The sequence below is a fragment of the Thermobia domestica genome, chromosome 9 (genome assembly GCF_964235325.1).
Source record: "Thermobia domestica chromosome 9, izTheDome1.hap1.1, whole genome shotgun sequence".
NCBI lineage: Eukaryota > Metazoa > Arthropoda > Insecta > Zygentoma > Lepismatidae > Thermobia > Thermobia domestica.
The window spans coordinates 242,862,887-242,889,401 of record NC_137462.1 but is presented as its reverse complement, the minus strand read 5'-3'; the positions used below and the strand labels follow the sequence as shown (position 1 = coordinate 242,889,401).

Sequence of the window (26,515 nt, the reverse complement as noted above, 5' to 3'; positions counted from 1 at the left end):
TTACAAAGTGCATCCTCAGAATCTGGCATGTCAATTATTATAAAAGATTTCTTGATGAAAGTTTTCCCCATTTTCTTCTGAGTATATTATGCTATTTACTAATTAAACAACTTGATATAAGCTTTATTAATATGGGATTTAGAATATACATATTTTTAATGTTGCTATGTGTAAAAAGAATACGAGTGGTAGGTTAAACATCATATAGCTAATAATCTTACTAAAGGTTTTAAATAAGAATTCAATTATTATTGAAGCATATGCGTTAATATTTGCAATTATATATTAAATTTACTTCATTTGAATTTTCTAATAGATTCTTCCATTTAAATGATCTTCAGCTCTACAAGTTTGGTCAAATTTAAAAAGGAGAATTTTCGGATCCATTCTATGTAAATAAACGCAATGCTTACATCTTTAGTTATAATTCAAGACATAAATATAATATTTATTTATTTATTTGAGCTTAAGGTTCTTTTCCAGCACCGAGATGTACGAGACAGAGCATACTGCTTTAAGTGGAATCCAAACAACTACTTCAGTCTATATCCAATAGGAAAGCATTTCCACACTGGGGATAGAATTCGGCACAAAAAGTACTCGTATTAACCATTTGGTCAGGAAGTGACAAAATAATACTCATACAAAATAAGGGCTTTTGCATAAACAATTGGACTTAAGGTATAAAACAGTGAAGCAAGTCATTTAGAGATAAGGATTACATTGCTAAGTATTTTCTTATGTGTATTTTTCATGCAGATGAGGAATATGCATACGAAAATATTTAGCGAATATGATGCATTAATATCACTTACACACATTTACATGTGTTGAAACATGAATGTGTTATGTACTCTACAGTATATTTAGTATATATAAGTTATATGAAGAATTGTTTAAAACATGCCAATAAAAATTATATATATTCCTGTCGTAAAAATAAGAACTTTACAACTATGAGAAACTGTAATACTGTTGATTTTTTATACAATGGTGATATATATTCTACTTCTTTTTACATTTCACAAAGTAACTGAAGAGAGGAGTTAAAAAGTTAAAAAAAAAAAAATCTTAATTAAGATCTGCTTTATAAAGAAAAGATAATGCAATTTAGAAACAAAGTATGTGCTGTTATTGTGCCATATATTTTCAAAACAATAAGCATTACAAGTTTTTCATGGAATTTTCATTATATATAAGTGCTAATTACATTAAATTTACATATGTATTTTCAGTATATTGCATTCTGTTATTATATTCAACACATAATCTAAATAGTTCAATTCTTGGTATTTCATCTGGGTTTTGTTTCTTTCAACTTACGTTTCATTGATTGATATCTGGAATATTTTATAATAATAATAATAATAATAATAATAATAATAATAATAATAATAATAATAATAATAATAATAAGAAGATCGAAAATAATAATAGTAATTGAGACAATTGTTTTATTATATATTTGAATAAATCCGTAAATTACAAGATTTGATTGTTTCATATTGAAATATAAAATTATAAAATGTTACAATCAAAATTATACGACGATAACTACACAACAATTCTGAAATTAGTTGAACTCTGATTATGAACGCAGTCAGTGAGTTTGAAACATTAAGTTGAAATAAATAAAGCACAGATTGAATACCAAAAATTGAACTGTTTTAATTATAGATATGTCCATGAGAATATATGCACCATATCTTTAACGTAATACAAACGATAACTAAAAGACCTCGCAAGTGACTGAAAACGATTAAATGTAAATTTTCAGAAAAATAAGAAATGAAACGTAAGTGGCAACATAAATATTTAAAGCCACGTAAAACGAAAAGTTATAATCAATAAAGAATTAATTTGTGCATTAATATTTCAGTGCAGTTGCTTTCTAAGCTTCTTATGATTTTAAGTAATATTAGGCAGACTTAAAAGTAGTAACCCTTTTGTGCACGAGATGGCGTTAGTATCTCAAATCTCAGGCTGTAATAAGTTATAACAGGTCAGACCTAACGTCATTTATCGGCTAAGAATTGAAGCTAATAGGTATTCAAAAAGTGTTGAAATCCTTATAATCAGATGTAAGGTTCTGTTGTTTTTATAATTTTGGGTGTTTTATATGTATTCGAACATGCTGAAACCGCAATTGGCACTAGTTTTCTCATATCACACAAGAATTTCTTACAATTCACGATTTATATATGTTGATTGTGGTATGCATGTTCAAGCGTAATTCAAGTGATTGATGCTAGATGTCGATAGCACGTGATGAAATTATCCAGGTGGTAATAGATTTAAAGATGAATGTGCTTTAAATGTAGGGAAGTTTAATTTAATTAAATTAACTAACTGTTGCCTGCATGACTATTTAAAATATTTCTATATCAAACCTTGTTATCTTATTTCAAGTAAATTTCATATTTAATTGTCGCAAATCTTAGATGTGCTTCAATGGTATGAAGTGTTAATATCTTAGGTTAGTTTTGTTCTGTAGTTCGTTGAATACCGATACTGTGTTGCCGTGGCATCTCGTGGTTGTAAGAATAGACCAAATGTATTTTGTTACATCTGTGGTGAATTTGTTCCACGCAAACAGAGACAGAAAATTACAGATTTTGTAAGAACAGCATATTTCGCATACTCTCATATGAAACTTGGAGATCAGGATAAATCGTGGCCTCCACATAATATGTGTAGATCTTGTGTGGAAGCGTTACGAAACTGGAGCACTGGAAAGCGTCATCTATGTCACTCGCAATTCTAATGGTGTGGAGAGAGCCCAAAAACTACAGCGACGATGGCTACTTCTGCTCGTGTGAAATTGTAGGACACAATACTCAAAACAAGACAAAGATAGTGTATCCCAACATTCCCTCTGCGATGATACTTGTGCTGCACGGCCCAAACTTGCCTCTTCCGACATCTCCATCAAGTCTTGACTTTGTAAGTGATCCTAGTTCGTACAGTGATTTAGTGGAAGGTAGTGAAATAGAAGATGAAGTTTACAACCTCCCTAGTGGATCTCGTGACCCTATACCACTCACTCAAAGCCAGCTCAATGATCTAGTTAGAGACCTAAATTTGCCTAAAGAATCTGCTGAACTTTTTGGTTCCAGACTTAATGAAAATAATCTTATATTCTTTTTTGTCTGTTTGCATTCACATTAAACAAAACATGTTCAGTTATTTAGTGTAATAAGCTTTTTAGTTTGCTAGAAGATAAGAAATAAGGTATAATAAAGCAGTATTGAATATGGAAAAAGTCTCAAATTTTGACATTGATTTCTAAGAAAACCTTACGTGACAGGGAAAAACGAACTCATTATTCGTAATCAGCTAGGAACAAAGAATTACGTCCACCTATTATCAGAAAACAACATGATTTTTTTTTTCAATTTGCAGCCCTGTGTTATTAAATGCAATAGTCAAGGGATTGTTCAGCCGCTTTCGTTCTGGAAATTTCGATGTCTAAGATGCTCATCGCAGTCAGCGATTAATCACAGCAAAAGTAGATGATATACTGGCAAAAGTCGAGCAAGATCAGTATCTAAGCAGTCAAGACATCACCTATGATCCAAACATACGTTACCAAACAATGTTGAACCATTTGTGAAAAGCTGGCTATAAAAAGAAAGTCGACGTTTGATTGTCATATGATCTGACTCAAAAACATTTACTCGATCTAATTTTTATCTTCGAATTTCTACTGAAACGTAACAAACTCAAACCATTTCTGAAGAGATTAATCATGAATGATAAAATATTGCGAGAAACACAACAATGTGCAGAAAAGATGACGATCGAAGCGAGAAGAAGCTCTACAATGAGCGGCAAAGGTCACACGAACGCCCAGTAAAGTTATACCGTGAGTTTGATGGGGCTGGAAGGATATTGTGCATGAAAAGCTGCTTCCGCCGGGCAGAACGATAAATTCAGATCTGTACTGTCGATTATTAGCACAAGTGTACCAAGCAATCCAAAATAAACAGCTGGTCAACAGAAAGTTGTCGTATACCACGCTGCCAATACCAGACCTTATATATATATCTTTAATAACCAGTCAAATATTGAGGGAATTTGGCCGGGATGTTTGAATGCATCCACTATATAGCCTGGACCTAGCACCGTCAGATTATTATTTGCTCCGGTCTTTGCAGAACTCCCTAATGGAGTTTAATTAGTTTCAAAAGAGGCCTGTGAAATCAACGTGTCCCAATTTTTGAATCGAAACCACATACGTTTTATAGCGACGGGATTATGGTGTTGGCGGAAAATGGCAGATCATCCAACAAAATGGCACATACGTGGTTTCTTAATGTTAGTTTCAAATCACAATAAATGTATTCTCAATTTTAAGCATCAAAAGATCAATAATTTTTAGACAAACTTATAGACGACAGCAAGTGAATACTAATTTCATATAAGTGTAAACTTTTGTTTTTAATAACATAGTATGTAAATCAGTTTTATTAATTTTATCAAGCAGATAGACAAGGGCGAAAAACCAAGTTGTTCGTTCGTTCTTTATAGTTTCTTTTTCTTTCTTTGAATAAAAATGCAACAGGAAATAATCAGTCACTTAGAAAAGCAGATTCAACCGTCTATTTGACATAAGCCTTGGCAATAACAATTTAGATTGCATTATAGCTATTGACTAGTCTTTGAAACTGTATCCAGTGGCCTGTATTTCTTAAAGAAATCGAGACCACTTGATTGCAGATTCCGTCATTAGTTTGGATGAGTCCGTCAGTCAGTCGATGGGACTTTTATCTACAAACTTTCTCACTTTGATGGTTTCACAAACAAGTGGTACTTCAAAACTGAGACGGACGCCAATTCAAGCCTTTCTCATCCTTAAATAGACAGGACAGAGAAAGCTCGAAGCAGTTTTTGCCTTGTAGTTAACATTGGACAGTATAACGACAGTTTACTTAGGACCGCAGTTTTACTCTACAGCAGCGTTTCCCAACCGGTGTGCCGCGGTACACTGGTGTGCCGCGAGGAAATTGAAACAAAATTATTAATTCTATAGCAACCAAATTGCAAGACAAGGAAAAAATGTGTATTTTAGTATTTCACATTACTATGAATTTCTACCATGGAAAAATTACTGTAATTGTAATATATTATTCTACATCTATTACTGTGTAGCAGACAGCATTTTGGCTCGTACACGTTTCCACGTTTAGCTGCTATGTTATGCTTCAATTGAGAGTCATACTAACACCGAGAAATAGAAGCACTTGTACGGTACGCGTCAAGTTGAACGTTCGTAGAACACACTTTGGCACGTGAATGGCAGAACAAAACTTTGTTCAACAGCTGTGTTTTGACTTCGACGCATCGCAAGCTGTGTGATTGCAAAAATATGCACCAGTTTTGGTTAAAACAGCAAAGTTAAAAGTACAAGACATTTGTTTGTTCGTTCGTTCGTTATTTAGTGATCTTCGTTCTTAGTGAAAGGTTGGATACAGTTTTCGAAAAAGAAAGCGTATTTTTAAAAATCTGAGTTCTGTATTTCATTGCGATTGTTTTCTATTTTAAAATTAGAATAAAAAATAAACACAATGAATTAGCATAGGGGAAAACCAGTGATCGAGTTTTCATCTCTGTGTAGGAGGAGATCAGTAATCACAGAAAAAATTTACCATGGTATTTTATATTTGCAAATAATAATAATAATATCTATCAGTGTGCCGCGAGAATTCAAGTTACACCCGTAGTGTGCCGCAAGTTGAAAAAGGTTGGGAAACGCTGCTCTACAGTATTAGAAACGGATAAAATATTTGTAAAATGTTCGATATCAGTGTTACTACAGATATTTCACTGCTTTCATCAGTCAGTTCTTGGTTTGATACTCGATTAACAATATATATATATATATATATATATATATATATATATATATATATATATATATATATATATATATATATATATATATATATATATATATATATATATATATCTTAAATTTTGATACCTAATCATTATCGCCAAGTTATACTAGAAGTTCCATATATATCATGTTTCCTTAGTTTGGATATTCGCAACCCGCACAACGCCACAGTACCCATAAAACGAGGAAGTAAATTTAGACTCAAATAAACCAAAGGAACAGACATTTACACATGTATTCAGAAATGACATACCTTTGAGCATGTGCGAATTAAAAGATGTGGAAGTAACATTTTTTGATCATCACTGAGAACATCAGCGGCAACATTACATAAGTACTATCTCGGTGTCTGTATCTTGATCTCACTGTGATACTGAGTATATGTAATGGATACGAAATTATGCTAACCATGTTAATTTAAAACGTAGACTATTAATAATATTAGAGAAAAACTTGTTTACTCTTTTTAACCAATCTAACTTAGGATAGAATCCGTCACAGCCTTCGCTCAGTAATGATAATTTTCATTGCTTCATTTTATTAGATATATTTATTTTTAATTTATTTATTTATGTTTATTTTAATGATATATACTCTAAATTTAGTTTTAAGTTCTTAGGTTAATTTAATGCAACCCATAACATTTGTAATGGAAGCCTGCAAAGCTGGCTTATATCAAATAAGCTAGTTAATCAACAATACAACTGTATTTTATTTTACCTCAATTAAAAAGAAGTAGAAACGGGAAATGTCGGTCAAAATTATCAACGAGATGAAAGAAAACCTATGGCACATACTGATACACTATGCAATATCAATACATAATTTCTATTTTCTAGCTGATTAAAACTATTTACTGATTACAAGTGTACTTTTCTTTAGAAATTTAGTTTTAAAAGTGTTTGACTTCACACTTATTTAAAGCAGCTAAAATATCTCATAATACTTCTTTGGGACATAGAATGGAAACTATTTCTTTATCTAGAGTGATTCTGAAAGAGGTTTTAGAAAAGTACTACTATATTATCAGATTTTTCATCCCTGGTATCATAAAAGAAAGTAAATATGTTAATAAGCATGACGTTAAAAAAATCATAGTGAAACCTGTAATATTGTATAGCCTGTGAGAAAACTACTATCCTATAAATTTACTTTGACATCTTGAAAACATTTTTCAATTTCTAACAAAGTAATACAGGGTACAAATTTCTTCCAGGAGTCATTTTCACATAATGTACGAAGAATGAAATCATGCGGTATATCATTTATAATAAAAAAACGGTTACAGATTATATCTCAGACCAGAAGATTCATATTAATTCACAGCAATTTGTACACAACTGCTTCATGCAATTCTGCAGATATTTAATATTACTTTTCTTTATTGCTTATAATGCAAATATTTCTTTCGGTCTATACAATCAAGATTTATTATTCATTTTTTCTAATGTATCAATCTTAATATTCTAGTAATTAAATAAATTCGCCTCATGAAAACTCACAACTAGTTATGGAATTTGTAATTCTAGATATAATTCTTTCCACGTGATAAAACAAAGAAATGTACAAATTACACACATTATAACATTAAAAGAAATTAATTCTTTTACTCACTCAATGCTTTCGAAATTATGTTAAGCAGACGAAATAATTAGAACAAGCAACGTAAAGTTATGGCAGAAGTTTATTCTGTGAAAAGGTGTTTGTAAATTTGAACATAGACATTGAAGTCAAAATAAGAAATTACACGTTCAATTTTATTACTAAAAATACTGAAGTCAAAGATTTCTTGAACATGTTTCGCGCTAAATTATCACTGAAATGTATGATTTTGCACTTCTGTCTTCTACAAATGCAGTACTCAAAATATGGCGCCATAGTTAGTTATAATAACAGCTGTGGTCTGTAAAAGAAGTTTGTACAAGCTTTGATGTTTGTACAAGGACCTTAGGAATTCACAGTAACAATGTATAGTTGGTTCTTCGCAATCAATAGTTTTAAAATAGGATCAAACAAATTAGAAATGACTGATAATACATTTCAATATTTTAGAAGGCGTTACTCTTCTAAGCTTGAAAATATTTAGATTCGAAGAAGATAACAGTGGGTACTGAAACAGTAATACTCCGATTAACGTAATATTGGACTATTTGACGGGAAATAAGAAACCTTCCGTTTTCTTAACGATTTTTTCTACTTCATTTACTTTTATACGGTAACGTGTTCCTTGTTTTTTTTAACTGTAACTGTACGGATAAAGAAGAGCAAATTGAAAAGGCGTTATTTGTGGTAGCATTTACAGAATTTATCATTACAGAACTCTCTTGAGACAAGCAGTAAGGCAAATTAACTTGCATCACTTGATCCAGAAATGAGATTTACAGCTTCTTGAGGAAAATCTAGCTCTGATCATTTAAGGGTCGACATCATTGCTAAACCTAAAGGAGATTAACCCAATCATGATCGGATGGCTTTGTCAGACAGAATATAAATAGAAGCATCAGAAAATTCTGATTTATCGCAGAGTTCTTTGCATCTGTAATACTACTTGATTATTTTTACTGTAGTACTATCTGTATATATTAAAATGAGGACAAAAATAACTGCAATTACAAGCAAACGTATATGCAAAGACTAAATAAAAACAGGTAAGAACATGTATTAGTCTATTTGTAGAGTTCATTTTAGTTTCGTTTTAGTATATTGTTTTTTCTTTATACTCCTGAAATTCCTCCTTGTTTTTCCTGATTCAGTTGTTCTGGGCAATGATACATATTATCTACTCCAGTTTCTTTGAAACAAAGCGATTCACAAACGACCGACACCAAGTGCTTCACATATATTTTTGGCTTGATTTTAAGCGTTAAATCAACTGAAGAACCTATGCCAATTGGTACAGAAAGAATGGACTCATTCCTCATTCTGTATTGATAAATGATATAAATTACCTACTCAGGTAGCTCAGAACAAAATGATTCATGAAAGATTATACCAAGTGCTTCATATATGATTTTTCTTTGATTTTGAACGCTAAACCAATCAAGACATCTGTCAAAATATAATTTCTCTTCTTGTTTGATTTATGTCTTCTAACTGCTAATAATGACCTTCTATATTTCAACTAGTCATGTAAACAATTATTTAAAGGTTTGTGAATGAGAGTTTTTGAAGGAAAAAAATAATTTAAGTTGCGATGTACTTTACTGTGATTTGAAATATAATAAAATTTGCGATATTGTGTTGATCTGTTCATCAAATTTTTAAAAAATATATATAATTCATGAAATGAACATTTACGGGATTGATATCCAAATATAAATTTTACTAATTATCGAATATGTTTCAGTACTTCTAGATTGTTCTAATATTCTCAAGAGTACTTTAGATAAACTGAATGTATACAAAGAACTAATGAATTAATAGCATCAAGAAATTCTGGAATATTACACAAGAATTTCCTACTTTTGTTCTGTGAAATACTTTCTGCGATGTATTTCAATGCTATAATAACGAAAAATTCTAAAAAGTGAAGAGAGAAAATTAAAATATAAGTGCAATTTAATATTAAACTAGTTTAATTTTCAACTTTTTAAATTGAATAGCCATCTTGCACTGTACACATTTATATCAATTTATTTTTTTGTTTAAAAAAGAATGAAAACCCGCTAAGATTATATTTCTTTACCCGTTGTGCTTCTGTTCTTTTTCACTCAACTTTAAATTAAATTGTAATATGCTAGCTTGATGGTTGAATAACGCATTAATAGCCTACTCGTTTACTGTTTTATTACATAAGCAATATTTCATATTCAAAGCGTATAGAAGTAAAATAAGAATAATTCGTTAAATTTTTCAGTGAACATACTTGTAATACGTGAAATGAATCGTATCATACAAGTGTATATCAGTGAAACGTTGTCTGATATTTCAACAAATCGATTGTTGTTGTTTTCCTCAAAGCCTGTCTGAAAAGCAATTAAGTGAATCTAAGATTTAATTAACGAGTAGAAATATTCTGAATGATCTCTCTGTAGATTTTCTTGAGGAAATAATGATCCCATACTTTTCTGAAGTTCCTTCTTAGTTTTATTCACTGTTGAAAAGTCTCTGAATGTAAACAAATTTGAATTTAAAAAACACTAAAAAGAATTATAGTACACTTGTAAATTTTGGAAGATTTATTATTAAATGAATATAGATATATTTAAAGGATTTATATATATATATATATATATATATATATATATAATCCAACATAATTATTCCTGAAACTATCAATTACTTCACTCAAGTTCTACTTAGATTTTCTTTGTCTGACTTGAGTGAAGACTTTTTTCTGCTTATGACTGATTCAAATTGTGACTTTTAAAAATTAGGTTGCTGATAAAGAAAGCAAAGAAACAGGTATTTGTGCAGTTACTTGTCACTGTAATGATACATAGATATGTATGTTCAAACGAGACATCAAAACACGAATCAAAGAATGTATTTGTGATTTAGAACATAATATATCTAGCATCAGAGGTGTTTCAAAAGATCTATTTGAACAGAATTACGAAGCTTCTAACGTAAGTTTACATAAATTAAAGTCGTAATATTGAAATAAATAAATTTGCATTTTCCCACGTACACACAAATACATTACAACTCAGAAGAAATCTAAATAGAGCTTAGGATGAAATAATTGGTAGCTTCAGTACAAAATATACGTGATCATTAACAGAGTAGTCTTAAGAACATTCACTTTTATTAAATAAAATATCACATGTAAACGGCAGCGATCAACAAAGTGTTATTTGCACTCCTGTACCGTGATAAGTTGATTCCTTTTTATTTTATTCATATTTTTTATAACTTTTTTTACCTATTTTTATCTTCCGTGAACAAAGCCGCAATCTAGAAAATGTACGAGGAAAATTCAGAAACTAAGGTTACAAGGACGATATTTCTGGAGTTTCGTCTGTTATAGAGAAATGAGGAGTGTGCGGTAATTTTAATATATGGAGTTGGCAATTGTGCAGAGTTTCAGCCACCCGCCACCTACGGCACTATTTGTATGTAAATATGTAAACACAAATGGCGACTCGTTTGGGAAACTGGTCTCGCGAAGAAGTCCATTCAGTAAGTGGATTTCTGTAGGCAAAACATGTAACCGCGGCTGAAATTCAGCGGCCTCCGGTAGAGGTTTTCGGAGAGACTGTGATGTTTCGTCAGCATGGTGTCAAAAGTTTGCGGCTGGTACACAAAACCGATGAGGTGCGCAGTGACCGACCACCACGTTGTTGAAGTAGTTTCTCTGGGACATTATCGACCACCTCCCCTATAGCCCGGACCTCTCTCCAAGCGACTTTCACCTGTTCCCGCACTTGATGGAGCACCTAGAAGGCCGTCTTTTCGCTTCATACAAGAAAGTGAAATACTTCGTGACAACGTGGCTAAACACACAAGCACAGGATTTTTACCAGGAAGGAATCTTCAAACATATCCCACCATGTGACAAATACATCAACCGACATGGAGACTATGCCGAAAGATAACCTAATGTACGTGCTATCCGTTGGCTGTATTGGTTGTATGAAATAATATATACAACGTTTCACTGCAGGCTTTGTAACCTTACTTCCTGATCATAAGCTATTTTTAGAAATCAGAATTTAAATACGTAAAATAATAGTACTTTAAGTTGAAATTTGGTTACAGGGATCTGGCAATGTTGAACACCCGAAAAGAAATTACATAAGAAGTTGGAATATCATCGTGGCTTTAGCTTATATATACACACATTTTTCGAATAAGTAACTCAGAGCATTTGTATATTTTAACTAAACCTGAAATTCACCTGATTCCTTTCCACATTGTGGACGAGCTTTGAAGAAAAAAGTATCGAGTTGTTGAAAACTCTGCTTACGTTTCACTTTCGAACATATGTTCGCTAGAATTCATCTTACGTAGGGAAATAGTACTTAAATAATAAATATAAATAAAACGTGTAAACAAAAAGGAGAAATTGCGTGTCATTTTGATCCTAAATTAATATTTAAGTCTTAAATTCAAAACAATAAGATTTTTTCTTAAAAATATGTGCTTTCAATAATTATAAAACCCTATTATCTATTATGAAAACTTAATTTTACATCTATTGCATACATAAATACAATGTACACACTTCCTCATTTATATTTTACTTATTTCTTTATTAATTTCTGGAATTTTCATTACACATTATGCAATTATTATTCTGAAGTTAGCTAGAAGAAAATGAATTTTAACATTTCTTTTAGAACCATTTTACCATAAGGAGCTACTATATCTTTTAAAAATAGTTATTGGAAACAAATAGTTGACATAAAACGTTATCTAATGTAGAACTTGTTTACACTTTCTACAGGTTTCACTATGAATATATACAAACAGCAATATGCGTTAAAATATATTTTATGTCTTGCTCACACTGCAGTATGCGCTTCAATATGCATTCCAAAAGAAAACACGATAGTTTCTCTATGACTGAAATATTCTTACCTTGTTTGGTGGGGACTGCATTCCGTGAAAAGGTAAGTTTTCGTAGAAGGCTTTGTCTCCATCAGGTACTAAATTACCATCACTTGGAGAGGAATTATCTTGGTTTTGTTTACCTTTGATAGCTGATGGACTTGGGTCTATAACAAAGAAAAATAAATTAATAAATTCCAGTAACATATGAATTATTTAGATAGCCAATTAATAATAATAAAAAAAACTTGCAATATTTCTTTATATATGTTATCATATTGACTACTCAATTTCAACATTAAATATAAGAGTAATACAAATAATAAACGTACAAGCACATACATTTACTTAAAAAAAATAACAATGTTTTAAAATTATTAAAGGCGATAACTTAGTTTGAGAACATAATATACTGAAGCGACGTAAACATAAAATTCTAATCTCATAATCACACAACATCAAAATCATACCAATGGCAAAAACATCTAAATTTGCGAATCAACTCACCCTTTCCCGGTTTTTTCCGTTTTCTGGATGTACCATTGTTGAGAGTCCCATCTACTTTCTTGAAAGTGACCACTAAAATACAACATGAGAACATGCGATAATAGATTTTCAATCATGCAGTATTATTTTGTTAAATTAATAGTATTAAGTATAAAAATATTAGAGATAACTGCAGTAAAAATGGTTGTGATTGTTATTATATTTAGTTCAGCTGTAGATATCATGCAAAATGTTATTTGTGACACTAAATGCTAACGTAACAACCATATTAAGCCCATATTTTTGAGAAGTATTAAATGCTTAACTTATCAACAGACTGACAAATTATCCTATATGAACATATAATCGTAGCTTTTAACACTTTGATGTATTTTCAGGTGGCATTTTATCCCAAGATCTTTAGATTAGTAACAAGAATATTTTGGTGACAGCATTTTCTTATAGTATTGAAAATATATGGTATTTAGTCTTAAAACATAATTTGTGACCTGACCTATGAATACATTATAAAAGACTTTCTCATAAAAATACCAAGTAGAGTTGAGAGATAAGATAGACACACACAAACACACACACACACACACACATACACACACACACACACACACACACAAAGAGAGAGAGAGAGAGAGAGAGAGAGAGAGAGAGAGAGAGAGAGAGAGAGAGAGAAAATAAAGGAAATTTGGAACGATATTTCATTGAAAGCACTTACCTGAATAAAAGGATATAATAAAAAGGTTGAAGCTTTAACAGAAAGATTAATCTGAGTTTCTTACCTACGGAGAAATTCTCTAGTTGCTGTTCTAGTTTGTTAACAAGTGTAAATATATGTACTACAATATAGCCAAAATACATATAGCAACAACTGAAACAGTTGTGGACTGATAAATTCATGAACACTACTAGAAGACAGATGAAACTTATTTGCCCGAGACTTATATAAATTAATTGAATAAATTTGTCCAGTATAGCTATACAAAGCAGTACTCAAAATCGACTATTGAAATAATGCTGTAATTAACAAATTCTTGAATAATGTTTGAACTAAGATTAACAGGAAAGAGTTAAGAATTTGTTCAACAACTAAGTATATCATTTAAAAAAATCTTACCTCCAGACTTCCCATGAAATATCCCCGGAATAGTGTCACTATGGTTCCAAGGATTATTATGGGGTACTGTGTTTTGAGTTTGTTGGGTTGGATTGGTTTTATTAGGGTTGGTTGTGTCACCACTTCTGCATGAACTGAAACGTCTTTTTCTAGACGTTCTACTGTTAGTAGAAGTATCACTAACATTTTTTGAATTTGTACTTAAGGGACTTGTCGGCTGAGACATCTCGTTCTTTGGTGTACTTGTTTTATTATCAGCATTAGAATTTTCCAGTGATCTTTGGGTTCTTGACCCATACGAAAATCCAGCAACAGGTTTCGCTGATTGTCCCAGTCTATGCAATCCATTTACATGCACATGAACGCCAGGACGTAGTGGCCACTTATGCACTGGCTGTACTTGAGCTGGTGGTAGATTGGAATCTCCTTCGGGGCTGTGTAGGAATACAGTACACTCATGACAATGCATTTCTGCATGCTTCTATGCGAAAATAAAATTAACAAACAAAACAAAAACTACATGCAAAAGAAAATTGACACCACAAAATTACTCCGTGATATTAAGTGTAGAAGAAAGTATATGAAAAATTGATATTTTAACATTATAATTTTTAAATATGTTCATTCATCATCGAATAGAAATACAATTCCTTTTTGAGATATTATCATATTTAATCTTCTTTCTCAAGTTGTTAAAAAGAAGAAGTAGCTATGCAAATAAATATATCATGTTTAAATCAATAAAACTGAATAAATTAAAACTTAATTTATTTTCAGAAGAATAAAGGATTCAATATTATTAAAGCATTTTATCTATTAATTATGTATTAACTTTTCCTTTTGATCATTATAATCGAAAATAATAAAAATGTACACATGGGAATGTTTGTTTATCTGCAAAGCCAATTTACACTAGAATCTTTAACAATAAACAACAGTAACAACAACTGTGTGAAAGGAAGTCGGCCAGGGTTTGCATTTAAAGACATCCATCTGATGGAACGGAAGAAAGATGTTAAAACCTCAGTTAGAACGACCGGTACTGATTTAAAACCCAGGATAGCCTAATTACCGGTCATTTCGAACACTAATGAACGTTTCAAGCCTTGGAAACAATAGCAAAATATTTTAATATGGTTAAACCAATATTCACACTACTTTCTTAAATTATTAATTTAATGTTATTAAAGCTTTATTTATTGAGTTAAGTTTTATGTGCAAAATATGTATACTATAAATACGCAGAGTTATACTGAGAGCAAAGTTTCGAAACTTTTCTTTCCAAGGTTATATTCACTTCCAAAATTCTTGATCAGTTAAACTTTCGTAGATTGAATGAAGATACAAATGCAATGTGATACAACGAGACACCTGAGATCTTATGCACAGTCGTTTTGACTTATGATTAACGTCATACTAAAGGCCTGACTACTGCAAGAAACATTTGTTAGTCGAATTCTTTTGTATAACACCAATCACGCGCCAGAACGACTGTGCATAAGGCCCCTGGAGTTGTAAGGAATAACAACATAATGTACTCCCGGACTTTTCAACCCACTCCACATTTGCAAAGATGGTTTTTATATACAAGAATGCTGAACTTACTAATGTAAACTAAAAGCCTACACTGGTAATTCAAAGTCAGGAGTCATATAAAAGAATACTAATTTCTTCAAAATATTACGCAAATTATTGATTTAAGCACGCAATCTAGAATCAGTTCTCTCGGTGTGTTTTCTCATGAAAATATAATGAAATGTGGTGTTCAGAGACTAGTATGATAAAGGGATAGCTCAATTGTCTCATTACTTATTGTTAAATTGAATAAATTTAAAATCAAAGAAAATCTGCCACATATATAAATGTTTCAGTGTATTTATTATAAATAAATATTCTTCACGTAATATTTAGATGTAGTTATTATTTCATCTTTCTTATATGTTCACTTATTCAATTTACTCTCGAGAATAATGTTAAATCCTCAATTAAATTACGGCACCTTACCCACATGACTATTTAGATAGAATTTCAGCGTAGTTTTCCTGTAATTTCTTAAACCGCTTGGATAAGGTTCTATGGGTTTCAAGTTAGCACGCTTTGAAAATTGATTTTTCACACTTTTTTCACTTATATCTCTGAAACAATAACTCTTCTACTCATCTTTTTTTAAACTTCTTTCTTTCATTCGACAAAAGGAGTCACCTTCCGAAATTTGATGCCATTATTTTCCGATTTAGAATTTTAGGATTTAGATTTCTGGGCTTTCGGCAGCCATGGCCATTTAGCTCGTCACGTATAAGGGATGATGTCCCTCGGCGAGCACACAATCCGGGGAAAGGGAAGGAAGAAAGGATTGGGGAAGAAAGTAAGCGGCCTGGGACCTATAAGTTTGGTACCGCCCAGGTATCTGCCTGGGGTGAATGAGGAAAACTCAAGAAAACCTCATTCAGGATGGCTGGCGTAAAAAACCTTTTTACATTTTTTCGATCAAATGCTTCACAGAGAATAGAACCCAGGACCGATACAATATTTTCTGAGTATATATAGTATTGCTACTTGAAATTTTTAATAATATATCACTATTAAACATCAAAACTATGTTTAAAATTTTAAAGTTGATTATAGTTGAGAACATTATTTTCACAATCAGATACGATGGTGATTATTCAAAAGAAATAAATTATGCAATACTGTATTATGCTACAAAATATTTATTATTAAGTCTGGTCACGTCTAAAAATAACGATTTGAAAATATAGAAACATCGTTAGTATTTACTAAATAAGTTTATTACATATTTTAATTACCAGATAATCTAATTAAAGTGTTGTATAGCTTTTGCTTTACTAATATTCCTTATAACAAAATGATGCTCTTATGTTAAAAGTTAAGTTTAATGTTACTAGCATGTAACATCTCAATAAAAATCAGACTCGGAGTAATTTTTTGGTACATTTTGAATAACGACAAATAAACATACAAAACAAATTTCAGGCAACAAAAAATAAACCATAAAATATATATACATATATACATACGTAAGACAGCCTCTTGCAGTTCAAAAGAAATATACAATTACCTGTAGAATTAGAAATGTGCTACAATTCTCTGAGCTTGTGTCTTGATAGTTAGTGATTAGAAGTACAAGCAGGGAAGCGGACGAAAAAGGAAGAAAGTAAGAAAAAAAGTAATGTTACAACTTGACAACTTCTAACTTTTTAAACTCGTGTTACTTTGGAGGGTTTGGAAAGTGAACTTTAGGAAAGATTAATTTCTTATATTATATTTGCCGATTGATTCTCGAATAGTTTACTTCAATATTTTTTAGTTTTGAAATGATCGTGAAGATGAATTAAAGTTCACTGTCTTATCCCTCGATAATAACTAATATAGATATCATTTTATATTTATTGTTACGGTTATTGGGATATGTACTAATCAATGTGTTGAGAATTACCTTGGAATTCATTGTTGGGAGTAGAAGCTAGTTTCGTGGAAGATGGAGATGCATCATTTGTTGCTCGTCCGACAGGACTGTGGGGTAGGAATCTTTGAGAATTAAAGAATATCAGTGGAAAGAGTATGTGCACTGCATCTTGGCCCAATCAGCAGGGTAACTGAAATGTTGTTGCAAAGATCAGGATTCCCATATGTGTAGCCTTTTCATAAATATTTCATCTTTTTTTAGTTTTTTTTCTCTATTAGTATATTGTGTCGTTTTTACTTGAAGGGCAATAAACATATAACAACTCACTGTATTTTTTTACTATGAACTTTTCTATTTTAATCTATTAATAGACTTTATTTTAACACATATTAACTCATGACCATCAGCCATTTGGAAAAAAAATGAACACAACGAAAATATATATATAAATGAACAACGGAATGATTAAAAAAATAAAATTTTACAAGACAATAAAAGAAAGATTATATTTGGAGAAAAACGATTTAACACATTTTTCTATCTATACATGTAACGTTAACTACGCTACTTTAGCAACTCTAACAAAGGGCACAAGCTGGTTGGATTTTATTGGGGAAGACAATTAGGTTGATTTTAACACATAATTTTTCTAATAACTTCGCGAAGTTTCCAAAAATTAAAGTGGAATATAATCTTTTTAAACAAATAAATACAACGAATACAAGCAACAAAGGTATCCAAGATGTTCTTATTGTTACACTTGACAAATAATACTTACATAATTTGAGGACCATAGAGATTAATTACAAACCTCTCATAGCTGCTGTAAAAATTGTAAGTTTCTGCTGTAATTGTAAGTTGAATAGGAAAGATAGCTTACCTTAACCGTACTACCTAAAGTTACGAACACAAGCAGAAACTTGTAGAACAAATTGCATCTCTATTTATTTCTTAATATACTATAATATATTTACACGGGCGGTTGAAAAGTATAGTAATAAATAGAATGACACAATTATCGATTGGAGACGTTTACAGCACGGGCTACTACTGTTTTTAATGGGAATCCTTTTCTAGCAACAGCATTAATATTCACAATATGTAACTAAGGTTAAAGCAACTAACTGACTCAGTGTTTATACTGTAGTAGAATTCCAGGAAAATTGAAGTTAGTTAAAAAAAAATACGGAAGTTTAAATTAATTGACAAGAAATTGTGTAAAAACGTTTGTTTAGTATTATGAAATCATACATTAGTAAAAGTTACTTGTATATTATCATGTAACAGCACAGAGAAAGATTACTTAACCTACTAAATAGAAGCATGCACATATTGTGAACTTAGCGATAATTTGCATTTATGATACAAACACATGCAAAAAATACTAGCACAAAAACATTTAAATCGATTGAAGTAAGAAAAAAAGAAGAAACAAAGATGGCAAGACAAAGGGTAAACGAATATTTGTATGAGATTTAATTCGAAACTTATAGAAGTTGAGAAGTATTCAGATATTATATTATTTTGATCTGAGGTACTAATAAAGTCTCTATAAATACAAAGTATATAACTTTTGTATATTTAAGCATGGCTACAATTTGTTCCTCCAGTAACTTTTATGTTCATTTCTTCTGTGTGCTGCATAAATGTTGATTTAAAGTATTTTATTAAAAATCAACAGCTTCATTATTGGTTTTGTTAATCTAATATTCTGTTCCTAGAATCTATTTCCATGGTAAACTTCTAAGAGAATTTTCCTGTCCAATGTTTCCTGTTTCCTGTCACTCAAAGGTAACACGTTTTGTACGTTATTTATTTGCTTCAGTTTTCAGAAACATCTTTCTCCCATATCATATAATCCTAATTCTCTTATCTTCCTTGTATATCTGAGAGTATATTTTATGACTTTCACAATTATATTTATTTTTTTGAAACAAAAATAATAGCAGAAACAGAAGAATCACGTAATTCATGACTCATATGATTCGTCAGTTTAAAAGGAAAGGAAAAGAAAAGAAAAGAAAATAGAATCATTTATAAAGCAAAGAAATATTTTTGAAGTTGTTTTTTTTTATGAAAAATTAGTCAATGTCAAAAATAGACTATATAAATAAATAAGTAAATCTTGCTTTTGACGGAACGATGATGCATTCTTAAAAAAAAAAAATCTATCAATTGTATAATTATATATATTGGAAAACTTCCCGCATTCATTTATATGCTTAACAAGCAAAGAGGTATATTCATTGTCTCTTTAAAACTTTTGATATAAATCTAGTTATTAATTTATCGTAACAAGACTCTTAAGTTGAAGACTTTTAAAAGAAGTATAGGCACCTAGGTTGCCAACAGAGTTACATTCAAACTAATAGCGAGACTCATTCTATTTCAAAAGGGTTTTGATAATTACAACTCTAGTTGAAAGACTCCGATTATTTAAATTTTTGTATACAATTCAGAAAGTTGAATAAGTGGCAATAAACATTCTCGCTCAAAGTAAGTATGTGTATATAGGGTACTTAAAAACTACGAAATGATTGCAAGATTTTTGAAGATGACATACGAACAGTGCAAAGCTTAAATTAATAAAAAAAACAAAATAATGGGCACTTTTTATTTACATCAAAGAATTATTTTAGATAGAGACAAATCAAACGAGGTCACTTGGAAAATCAACATTTGAGATGTTCTATGGCGGTTCCACTACTTAAAAGAAGTTGGCTTTTGTACTACATAAAGAACAGATGAAGATTGTAGCGCGCAGCTAACCTATATGGACGCTTTTAGTTTTACCAGACTAGGCCAAGTCGACAGGATTACTTATAGTACTGTCGTACTACGTCCATTATATTAGCCATTCATTGTGCTTCGAGGCTATGTTACTTTGTGATACAATGATATATTAGAAAATTTTGAGATATTCTTTGCAAATAGACTATATATAACTTTTCAAATTTTCATAAAGTTTACTATTTATATCAATGGAAAATTCATATTTTAGATGTCTTAGATCTTCTGTCTTATTCATTGCAAATTTGGAAAATCTGTTCACAATGTAATCTATCTAGTATAAGGTTTTATTACGAATAGTAATAATGATAACATTCATTATAAGAGTGAATGTGCTTTCATTTCGTACTCTACTTCTTATTAGGTTTAGGCTATACTTTAGCATCTGATAACTGGCTGCTCCTCATGCTCTTGATTTAATAAACTTATATTTCGAAATTTTAAAAATCACTGATTGTTACACAATTCATCATGTTCATTAGCAATTTGAACCGAAGGAACGTAGCTTGTAACAGACTCCTAAGCACACTACGTACGATACTACAAATCGATGCTAATATAGTCTTGTATTGGACCTAATTAATACACATCTGTTGTTCATTTGACTTTAGTTGAACATTCAAAGCAAAATATTGTATAAAACGAAATGTAACTGAAATGTATGTATATTACATACACACACACAAAAAAAAAAATCTACATTATAAATGTTTTGCAAATGATGACTTAAATTGTTATACTACGTATGCCTTAGATTTCTTGGTTTCTAAATGCATTTTGTAATTCTTTAATACAAAGGTGTTCATTGAAGTTTAAGTTAAATCCCGATAGTTTTATTTATAACAACTAAATAATTGTTTATTATTAAAACTAGTAGGTTTCTGTATTGCGAAAAAAGATCGTCATTCATTAAATATTTGATAAATTATTATTATAAGTACACAACATGTTTACAACATAGCTAATCAACTTGCTAATCTTTCAGTTTCATGTTTTGAGCTAGTGTTTTGTAACAGGTTTGTTCCATGTACTTTTGTTCTAAATAGCAACAGTCTGAATAATTTTGACAAAATTTAACTAACGTTGAGTTCCAAACTTGATGGCCCATAACTCTAGAATCAAAGGCCTGCACACATTATTTCATATGCATACTAAGTTCGTTAAAGTCTACCACCATGCCAAGTTTGGCCAAGGTTGGACGAGTTTTATCTATGGCGTACAACATATAGTATCATTGTGATTGATATTTTAAAAATGAAAATTCAAATGATGGATAAAAAATCTTTGTAATAGTTTAATCTTAGAAGTTAAGAAGATATTAACTTCAGATTAACTCCATACATTGCAATGTTTACAAAAGCAATTCTCCGTAAATAGTGGAATAGAAGTAGTGTACCCATTTATATCTGGGAGTGTCCGGTTCAGAAAATTATTACAAAGCGTTGTGGTAGAGATTTTATAGTATTCATTCAAATTAGCTTTATTGTACGGTAATATTTTGTAAATTGTAATTACAACGTAGTGTAATAATAAGCAAAATTATGACTGGAAAACTATAAAGAAATGTAGGCAGAAAACATGACTCTTTACAAGCAAAATAATTTACAGTATTTTTTCATCCCATATGTTTTCATTGAAGATACTGCCTCTTTGGTAATAGTTTATGTAACTATAAATAGCTGAATATGTTTATGCATGTAAATAACTATAGTGAACTATAAGGTTTACTTATTAAATTCAATTTAATTATTTTTTTATATAACTTTCTAACCAGCTCAGTTGTATCACAAAAACTTGAAGAAATATTTTTGAATTAGTTTCAGAAGTACTTTACGTTTTGTATACAATCTGCAGAAGGATTAGATTTTTTTTAATGAAAATTATTCATTCAAGCTGTATTTCTCAAAGTTTACAGTTTCGAAGTAATTGAAACATGAGATTCAATAATACTCATAAACAAAACAAAAGTGTTTGTATGTATATATATGGACGGTTTCTTTGTTTACCTTTTGTCTAAGCATATAATAAGTAAATAGCAATAAAGTATTGACATTTTGAGATTTGTATATAAATAAAAATAACACGCAAAGTAACTTACTTCTCTCTCTCCTCCATTTCCACGGGGTTATTGTCTAAAAAAAGTGAAAACTGAAGTTAGTAAAAGCTCAAATTAGACTACTGTGGCAATTAACGAGAATAAATGCTGTTATTACCAAAACATTGAATACACAAGACTATTTCAATTTTAAGAAAACTAACATGCTCAATAGTCATTTTAATAATTGCAAAGTTATTTTACAACACTTACATACTCTATCAACAGGACGTTCAATCATTTTTTTAAATATTATTAGCAACATGATAATAAATGGTTAGATAAACGAATGTTACACATGCATGAAAAACGAACTGATGAAAACAATATTTATTCGACATGGAGAAATCTAACTGCACGAACATTATGTACTGACAAAAATAATTTTGTTTTACCAGTATCCAGATTACACTTACACTTATCTTCTGCTCTTTTTCTTCTACATACGATGATAATAATCACACACACAATAAGCACCATCAAAATAGCGCCGACAATTATGGCAATAATGTAAATTAACTTGTTATTTCCTAGTTTTTGTAACCAACCTATTGTGCCTGCAAAATAAAAACAATTTTTAAAGTCAAATTATTATTATTATACACACCAAAGAATCAGCATTATCAAGTGGAAGTGAAAAGGATTTAAATACACTGCGCATATCTCATTCCGCGAATAGCGTTGTTATAGTTCTGGCTTTGACTAGGGTTAGCATGAATGATTCATTCATTTCGAAAAGGCTATATTTTCAAAAGCATTAACGTACATACATGAAAGATATATGAAAAGAACCACAAACTCACCCAGTTTGTGCTGTGTGGCAGCACAAGTTCATCATCTTTCCGATCAGCTATGGTAGTGTACAGTGTGGCAGTACGAAGTTCGTACTTGTCGAAAATGGAGGACAAACAAGAAAAAAAGTTTTTGTGTGCTTGAATATGTCAGATATTCGTCTGTTATAGCTGTGCAATGCGCTTTCAGAAGAAAGTATGAAAAAGAACTGCCATGTAAACAAAGCATTTTGCGGTGGTGTCAGCAATTCAAGGACACTGGTTGTTTGTGTAAAGGAAAAAGAACCTGGCCTCCCAGATCTACTGATTTAACACTCTGCGACTTCTTCCTGTGGGGGTACGTGAAGGCTCTTGTTTACGTACTCTCATTACTGCAATCCTTAGTTGGGCTCAAAGAACGATCCGTGCTGCAATGCACACAATTGACAGGATTATGCTACAAAATGTATGGAATGAGCTCGAGTATCGTCTGGGAGTGTGTAGTGTCACCAAAGCGGCACATATTGAACATTTGTAGAGGGTGTATAAACTTGATGAGTTTGTGGGTCTTTTCATACATCTTTCATGCGTGTACGTGTACTTTTCAAAATATAACTTTTTCAAAGTGAATGAATTATTTATGTTAGCCCTATATATTATTTATTTTCTTTTACATGTAGATAATAAATGTTATATTTCAAAAATATTTTAGTACGAGATAACATACGAGTACTGATAAATATAGGAGTGATGGTATGATAGTTATCATACCGAGTATATTTCAGAATCTATGATCATGTTCATATAATGCAGTAATCGTCAGGGCCTTTTAAACTGTAATAATGAATTTGAGTTACTTAAGTTTATATAATTAAAAAGATACAACCAATAATTTTATTCTTGAACATTTGTCTTGATCGTAACAACACAGATTACAGCAGTTTTCGTGTAAACAGTAAATTTTTCAGTATTCTTACCAGTTCTCATGAAACCTTTATCATATTTCTAATTGATACTTAACCAAAACATCATATGAAAATCACCTACGTTTCAGTTTTCTGATTTAGTTATACTGGGAATATTAACTTTTATTTACTATTACAAATAAAATATAAAATTCACATCTATAGGATTCCTACTTAAGTAGATTTATTTTGATTTGATTTTACTACAGTTGAAAATAAAGTAATTATATTAATCATACTAAATGTTTTAATGCATAAACTTTAAAATGAATGAACTTAAAAGTGAAATTTAAATATATAATATGCACTTTCAACCTCACTATAGTTCCTTTACACTTCAACTTTAATAATGGTTTCATCTTCAAAAAGAAACTTTTCAAAACTTATATATTCAAAAGTTAAAAAAAAAATCAATAAAAAGTAAAATAAAATGAACTGGATTATCTCAACTACGCATGCATTTCATTGACTTGCATCATTTTAATGTACCTACATGGATAGTTGAAATGCAATGCTCAAAAGTAAAAACGAAAACAAAGATGTTAATTCATATATACACAGAACTATCTAATAGACCATACATACGGTGCATTGTCATGCAACATTGTTTTTCTTGTAAATATGAGGAAAATATATTGGATTCGAGCTACTAGATTTTATACATACTGATTTATTAAAGACATATTATATATAAGTATATATAAAAAGTGGAACGTTTTTCTCGAAACGCCTTTGTGATTTTAAAATTAATAGATAAAACACGTTGAAGTTAATTTTGTACGATTCAAATATCGATAGGACACTATTTAACGTAGTCTGCAATACCATCAGATTAACAGTGTTGCCAACCTAACATGATATGCTTCTTTCAAATAGCACTACATCAATTGACCTTACATTTCAAATATACTATGTTACATGAAAACTCATAATGTTACATTTATTATTCAGCGTTACGAACTAAGAACGCCAAGTATTACAAACAACTAAATTGTGGAGTCATCTGTAACAATAATAAGGCAAAGTAACTCTATTTGATTTTGATTTGATTTAAGCTTAGTGTCCCTTTCAGCAGTGAAGCTATATGAGATGTGGACCTAAAGCTTAATGTGGGATCCGAACCGAGGAATCGAAGTCGGGTCTCCCACGCCATAGCCGTGTATGCTGACCGCTTAGCCACGAGAGAGCTCTGTAATGCAAATTGAAAGTGCCTTAGTGTTGAATACCATGATCTATTATGTGGTAGGGATAGATATGAGGAACAAAGTTGGAACTTATTGGAAATTTGACTTTTTTCAAAGGAGTATTTCGAAAAACTGCTTAGTTAAGCGTCAGTCTAATTAAGTAGATGGTTTTCAGTAAACTTAAAGATCATAATACCATTTTCAGCAATTTAATATATCAAATTATTAGAATATACCATTGGTAAAGTTCGCAACACTGCTTACAATTATGAAATTGCGAGAAATTGTAATTATAACTACCAAAAACTATTGCTTTAGCATTATTAAATCTCAAGAAAGCAACAATTTCACCCAAATATGTTACTTTAAGCATTATTGCAATATTTACCTATGCTTTTCATATCTTCGTAACGTTTTGAGATTTTAAGTTGCTGTTAATAGCATTATGATCTTCACATCTTTAAAGTCATATACGTAATTTGATGTCATACTTATCTAAGCAATATTTTGAAATAAAGAGGTTCGAAGAAAGATAAATTTTTAACCCTTTCCTATTTGTTCCTATTTGTTCGAAATACTCAAAGCAGTCAATCATGATGGTTGTAGTATCCGACACTAAGGTATTTCGGATGTCTATTGCTTCATCTGTCTCAGTTGCGTCACTACTGCTGTAGAGGTCAACAAAAGTTTGATGTTCATTATACTTTAGCGCCATTAGTTTGTAACACTGAATAATACGACAATTCGGAAAAAATCTACGTTTGCGCATGTGCGAGAAATGGGCAGGAAGAGCGACGTCAATCCTGTGGCGCTGTGTGCAGTAGTTCAGTAGAGAGTGAACAGCGGATAGAAAAGTTATGTTACAGTTCACTCGACCTCTATAACAAGTGAAATAAATACTACAAGATAAAAACCGCCAAATGTGAAGTGCGTGCGGTAATACGATTCTGTGTGTGAAAAAATTCACAGCTGCGATTCATCGCAAATTGTGTGGTGTTTGTGGACCAAACGTGATGACTGAAGGTGTCGCACGTGAATCAGTGACGTAACTGATGGGCCCGCAGGGCCTGCAAAGTAGGGGGGGGGGGGGTACGCCGCGAAGCAAATGCCAAGAACTATAGGCTACAAAATGTGAGCTGAATTTGGAATATCCATTTCCCTGAACAACATTATTTACTTTAGAAAAGAAAAATATGCTCTGGGTGAAAATTTATCCATCGATCGATATGTTACTATTGAGGAGGATCCACCTGGAAAGCCCTTAGGAATCAAAAT

At 31.0% G+C, this 26,515-nt stretch overlaps 1 protein-coding gene across 1 annotated transcript in view; it reads right to left on the bottom strand.

Annotated features, from left to right (window-relative positions):
- Nucleotides 1–26,515, bottom strand: part of nrm (neuromusculin) — an 851,931-nt gene that overhangs the window by 17,591 nt on the left and 807,825 nt on the right. The window contains exons 18-22 of the mRNA XM_081726627.1: nucleotides 22,738–22,878; nucleotides 22,325–22,358; nucleotides 14,010–14,443; nucleotides 12,899–12,970; nucleotides 12,422–12,558 (exon numbers count right to left, since the gene is read on the bottom strand). Of these exons, the coding sequence (XP_081582753.1) occupies nucleotides 12,422–12,558; nucleotides 12,899–12,970; nucleotides 14,010–14,443; nucleotides 22,325–22,358; nucleotides 22,738–22,878 (818 nt within the window). The remainder of the gene's footprint in view (nucleotides 1–12,421; nucleotides 12,559–12,898; nucleotides 12,971–14,009; nucleotides 14,444–22,324; nucleotides 22,359–22,737; nucleotides 22,879–26,515) is intronic.